Below are 5848 nucleotides of genomic sequence, written 5' to 3'. Positions count from 1 at the left end.
GGATTGCCAGGAATGGAGACCTCAGCGAAAACTCAGGAGCCCAGGCCCGAAGGGCCCCACCGGACGCCCCGGGGGAGACCTTGGGAGGGAGCTGATGGCAGCCTCCCGACAGCCCCCCAGTCCCCAGGCTGGGCGGGGGGAAGCTGGGGGCTTCCCATCTCCTTTCGCAGGGGAGGATTGTCAGTCGGCGGGGTGTACACGGGGGCCACCCCAGCCCCTGCCAGCTAACCCCACGTCACCCCCACCACCCCCCAGCACCACCACCTCCACCACACACACAAAAAAATTGGATACATTTTGAATAAAGCGATTCGGTTCCTTATCCGGGGACTGGGTTGCTCCGTGTGATTGGCCGGCGGAGTCACATGGTGAAAGTAACTTTACAGGGTCGCTAGCTAGTAGGAGGGCTTTATGGAGCAGAAAAACGACAAAGCGAGAAAAATTATTTTCCACTCCAGAAATTAATGATCATGAGCTCGTATTTGATGGACTCTAACTACATCGATCCGAAATTTCCTCCATGCGAAGAATATTCGCAAAATAGCTACATCCCTGAACACAGTCCGGAATATTACGGCCGGACCAGGGAATCGGGATTCCAGCATCACCACCAGGAGCTGTACCCACCACCGCCTCCGCGCCCTAGCTACCCCGAGCGCCAGTATAGCTGCACCAGTCTCCAGGGGCCGGGCAATTCGAGAGGCCACGGGCCGGCCCAGGGGGGCCACCACCACCCCGAGAAATCACAGCCGCTCTGCGAGCCGGCGCCTCTTTCAGGCGCCTCCGCCTCCCCGTCCCCAGCCCCGCCAGCCTGCAGCCAGCCAGCCCCTGACCACCCCTCCAGCGCTGCCAGCAAGCAACCCATAGTCTACCCATGGATGAAAAAAATCCACGTTAGCACGGGTAGGCAACTTTGCTTTTTGCTCTCCCCCTCCCTCCCCGCTTCCCCAGCGCTCCCCACCCTCCTCGGCCCCCTCCGGCCCCCGTCCTCCTTTCTCTCCTTCCCCCTCTCTCTCCAGGAGCGACTCTGGGTTAGCACAATTGAACTGGATTTACGAGCGAGAATGGGTAATTACATCCCCCATAAATTTTATGGCTTAGCTACTCTGGGCAGTCCGAGCCATGTGCTACGATCTGTTATGTATGTGTGAAAACTATGCTCGCTTTCTAAGGGCGCATAAATAATTCAGTGTCGTTACATTGAGGATTCCCCTCTTATTACACTACAAAGTCTCCAGCTTCCTTCAACTTCTGTATAACCCATTTAGCTTGATGACTTTATTTCTGCCACCCCCTCCTCCTGTTCCACAGAGCTGAGGATGGGGTGTGTTGGAGTGTGTGTGTGTGGGGGGGGGCGGGGAGCCTGCTGCCTCTGAACCCCACTATTTCCTTTCCCACCTCCCTGCCCCCAGTGAACCCCAATTACAACGGAGGGGAGCCCAAGCGCTCGAGGACAGCCTACACCCGCCAGCAAGTCCTAGAATTAGAGAAAGAGTTTCATTACAATCGCTACCTGACCCGGAGGAGAAGGATCGAGATCGCCCACTCGCTGTGCCTCTCTGAGAGGCAGATCAAAATCTGGTTCCAAAACCGTCGCATGAAATGGAAGAAGGACCACCGACTCCCCAACACCAAAGTCAGGTCAGCGCCCCCGGCCGGCGCTGCGGCCAGCACCCTGTCGGCAGCCACCCCGGGCACTTCTGAAGACCACTCCCAGAGCACGCCGCCGGAGCCGCAGCGGGCAGAGGACATTACCAGGTTATAAAACATAACTCACACCCTACCCCACCCCGCGCCCCCTTCCTCTCCTCACACACAAATTGACTCTTATTTATAGAATTTAATATATATATATATTTTGGTTCTTTTCGCTCTTCCTGCCACCTTCTCCCTTGTCAATTCCAAACAGACAAAACAGATAAACAGAACAAGCCCCCTGCCCTTCTCTCCCTCCCACTGTTAAGGACCCTTGTAAGCATGTGATGTTGTCTTAGCATGATACCTGCTGGGGTTATTTTTTTTTGTTCTAAAAGGCCATTTTGGGGGGTTATTTATTTTTTAAGGAAAAAGAAAAGCTGCAAAAATTATATATTGCAAGGTGCGATGGGCTGGTTTGGGTGAATTTCAGGGGAAATGAGGACAAGAAAAAAGAAAAGAGATTTTTAAGCCAATTCGCCTCCTCCTCCTCCTCCTCCTCCTCCTGCCTCCTCCTCCTCCTCCTCCTCCTCCTCCTCCTTCTCCTCCTCCTCCTTTCCCCCTCTTTCCTTAGGCCTTTTTGCATTGAAAATGCACCAGGGGAGGTTAGTGAGGGGGAAGTCATTTTAAGGAGAACAAAGCTATGAAGTTCTTTTGTATTATTGTTTGGGGGGGTGCTGGGAGGAGGGGGGACGACTGCAGACAAAGCTAAATGCATCTAGAGAGCCTCTCAGAACTGTTCAGTTTGGGGAGCCAAAAGAAAATAAAAATGAACTTTCAGTTCTGAGAGGCAGTCTATAGGTAAAATCTCCCTCTCCCCACCTCCTTGCACCCCCATCGTGGTTATTGTGTTTTTGGACTGAATTTACTTGATTATTGTAAAACTTGCAATAAAGAATTTTAGTGTCGATGTGAAATGCCCCGTGATCAATAATAAACCAGTGGATGTGAATTAGTTTTACGTCAATGTCTGATGGTTTCTTTTTATCCCTCTCCTCCTTCTGGCCTGGTAACATCCTCCCTTCTTTATAGTTGCCTAAGTTTACTCCAAGAAAACACACAAATCTGAAGTCTCAGTCCCACTTTTCCAAGGTCCTTAACAGAGCCAGCAAGCGGTGTTAAGCAGGGGACTCTCCCAGGAGGAGATATGGAAAATGAGTGGGTTTTTTTTCCCCTTTCCCTTCCCTCTGAGTCTACAGATTAGTCAGAATTTTCTGGGGTGGGAAGTGGGGGTGGAGGGGGGAATTACCGTGGAGTTGGGGGAAGGTGGGGGAAGGTCTTACTTTTCTCTGGTTAAACCCCAGTGCCTTATTTTTGTCTTTCTTTCCTCTCTCTCCTCCTTTTTCCCCCTCTGCTGAGTAGGCCTGCCTGATTTGCAGACAAGAAGGCAAGTTTAGAGAGTGGGAGGGAGAAGAGTTTTTATCTCTTAAGCGAGTTCCTTTGGGAGGAGAGATGAAGGCAGATGCCCCTCGGTGCTCACATTCTCCTTAAAAAGAACTGGCAGTTCTGAAGCAGCAAAGTGAGCTGTCAGGCGGGCTTCTCTGTTTGTTTAGACTTGGAAAGAAGGGTGAAGTGGAGGCCAGGGGCCTGGGCCCCCTCTCGGGCCTTCCCATAGGCTTTCTAGTAGGCCTGGAAGTCTGATGCCTGGAGATAATGAAGAACTTTTTTTTTTTCTCCCCTGAACTTTTCTCATGAACCTGCCAGGTGAGAAAAGACACAGGGAGAGACAAGCAACACCCCTCTCTCTCCATCCCTCTTCCTGTAACCTCCCAGGTGTTGAGCAGGGTCTGGGGTTTGACTGAACATGGCTGACTGGCTGTGGGGGGAAAATTTTTTTTGAAATGGCTTATTGGGGGCTAAAAAGAAAAGCAAGGACAACAGCAGGACATAGACAGAAATTTTAAAACTTGTTCTGGATCACATAGAATGAATTTGAACCCAAAGCTCCTAAGGCCAGCCAGGCCTACCCGGATTTTCACTTTTTTGGTAGGAGAAAGTTGCGGTGACTTGGGGGTGGCAGAGGATCACCTACACAGGCAGTTTGTTTGAATTTCAGAATGGACAGCCATCAGAAGTGGGAGAGAGGGAGAAGAGAGTCAGGGAATGTAGGAGGCTCAGGGTGATGGCCTTTCCCTCACTCAAATTCTCATATTAAAGGCAATAACAGAAACAAGATATAGAAGTCTGAAATTCTGGTATGCTTTGTATTTATTTTCTCTTAAATTTTCTTTCTGGATGCTACTTAGATTGGTGTGTGTGTGTGTGTGTGTGTGTGTGTGTGTGTGTGTGTGTTTGGGGGGGGGGGAATAGTGCAATCATTTGGTCTTAAAGGTCTACTTTCTCCCCCCTCAATGGTGCCCAAGAGACCAAAAATCATGCCACTTCTAATGTGAGGAAGCAGGGCCAACACTTATCTGGAGTTATTTTATGTAATCAAGTGAATTTGGGGCCAATCCAGCTGGGGTACCTATACTCTTGAGACAATTGACTTTGGGGCAGGAAGAGCAGAGGGGGTTCCTAACTGCTCAGGAAAGGGCAGGAAGGTTTGAGAGGTGGTCTGGAGGCTTTCTCCAACCTGTAAGAAAGCCAAAAAAAAAAAAAAAAGGAAAGGGGTGTGAGAGGGAAGACATAATCCTTTCCTAACTGCACTTTGGTTTCAGGGGGATTTGTTGTCTCTCCTCAGGAAATGTAAGACACAAGGCAAGGTGGGGACGAGGATGAGGAACTACACATGTATATACTGTTTTAAGTATTTTCCTGACATGTGTTAGCTCGAAAGAGCTTCCTCAAAGGACTGGGACAGATCTTTTACTTCTTTCCACCTTCTGTTTCTCCTTGTTACCAAACCCAAGTCTCTGCCTTTCTTTCTGTGCTTCTGGGTCTGAAAAGGAGAAGCAGCAGAAATCTCTTATTTCTTGACAAATAAAACTCAACCCTCTTTCATCATTTGCATTTTTTGAAGCTTGGACCTCTGGCCTTCCCCTCCCGGAGCTCCCATCCTCTCTTCCTTCTGGGACCCTCCCTCTGTCTTAGATCTGGCCACACAGAATGGGATCAATCTGCTGGGGAGAGGGGGTGTGGACCTGGGTGGGGGGGTGTCAGTCTGGGACAGGGCCCCTAGATCCTGCACCCTTTGCCCTGCTGCTGCTACTCCAGCCTCACTGGAAAGCTGAGGCCTGGCTTCATTGAAGTTGGGTTGAGCAAAGGGGGGAAGCTGGGGGGTGGGGAGGACTGGCCCAGGTTCACGGGGAGGGCACAGCGTTTTCTCTAGCTTGGCCTTTATATTCAGCAGCGCCTCTGACCTCTCCCCCACCCCCATCTCAGACCCTCCCGAGCCAGCCCTGTGCGGCCCTGGTCTCCAGATAGGACGCCACCGCTTTTGTAGGGCTGGGGATTCCTTGCCCAGAGTAATGGAAGAGACAGGGTGCGTGAATGCCTGCTCTTGCATTCTCTCTCTAAGGGCTAAGCAAAGAAAAGACAGTGAAAACCGGCGCCACCAATCTTCCAAGGTCCTTCTCTCCAAGGACCGAAGATCCCCACAAGTCAAAACCCCCCTTGACGTGTAAGTAGTTAGCACTGCTCTGCTCTGGATGAGAAACATAGAGTTTGTGTTCTCTCTCTCTCTCTCTCTCTCTCTCTCTCTCTCTCTCTCTCTCTCTCAATTTTTGCCATTGAAATTTTTTTTTAAATTTCAGCTGCCTGTCTGCAGAAGGCAGAGAATGTAATGAAGGGGGTTTTCCTGGGGTGGGGGTGAGGGGGCATGGCATGGAGTTTCTGTGCAGTTGTGTGTACCTGGGGGATGGAGAGAACATCTCTCAGGAGAGTGAGTGAGCCCAGGAATTGAGCCTAGGGAAAGGACTTTTACTGAGACTCTTGTTGCTGGTTTAGGAAGTTTCCTAGGAAGTTTTCTGTATGCTTTGCAGTGGTCAGCTTGTGTGTGTGTGTGTGTGTGTGTGTGTGTGTGTGTGTGTGTGTGTGTGTGAGTTGTGGACTTGGGGGATTGAAATCTAGAGGCATCAGTGTGCTGTTAGGGGTTTGGGTATATGCATATTTGGGGGAGTCTTGAAGAATGATAAAGCAACTAAAGGGTTCCCCAGAGCTTGGGGGCCTCCCCAAGGGTGGGGTGTCCTCTGCTAGCCCTGTTTGTCTGTTT

The 5848-nt window shown here is 50.6% G+C and overlaps 1 protein-coding gene across 1 annotated transcript; it reads left to right on the top strand.

Annotated features, from left to right (window-relative positions):
- The first annotated feature begins 464 nt into the window (after positions 1 to 464).
- On the top strand, positions 465 to 2612 carry HOXC4 (homeobox C4). Its single transcript, XM_004601556.2, has 2 exons — positions 465 to 903; positions 1413 to 2612. Exons 1-2 carry the CDS (start codon positions 465 to 467, stop codon positions 1763 to 1765), a joined length of 792 nt encoding a protein of 263 aa, XP_004601613.2. The 3' UTR covers positions 1766 to 2612.
- Positions 2613 to 5848: the final 3236 nt, after the last annotated feature.

This window comes from Sorex araneus, chromosome 2 (genome assembly GCF_027595985.1).
Source record: "Sorex araneus isolate mSorAra2 chromosome 2, mSorAra2.pri, whole genome shotgun sequence".
Lineage (NCBI taxonomy): Eukaryota > Metazoa > Chordata > Mammalia > Eulipotyphla > Soricidae > Sorex > Sorex araneus.
The sequence above is the reverse complement of the archived record's forward strand: the minus strand, read 5'-3'. Positions and strand labels throughout refer to the sequence as shown.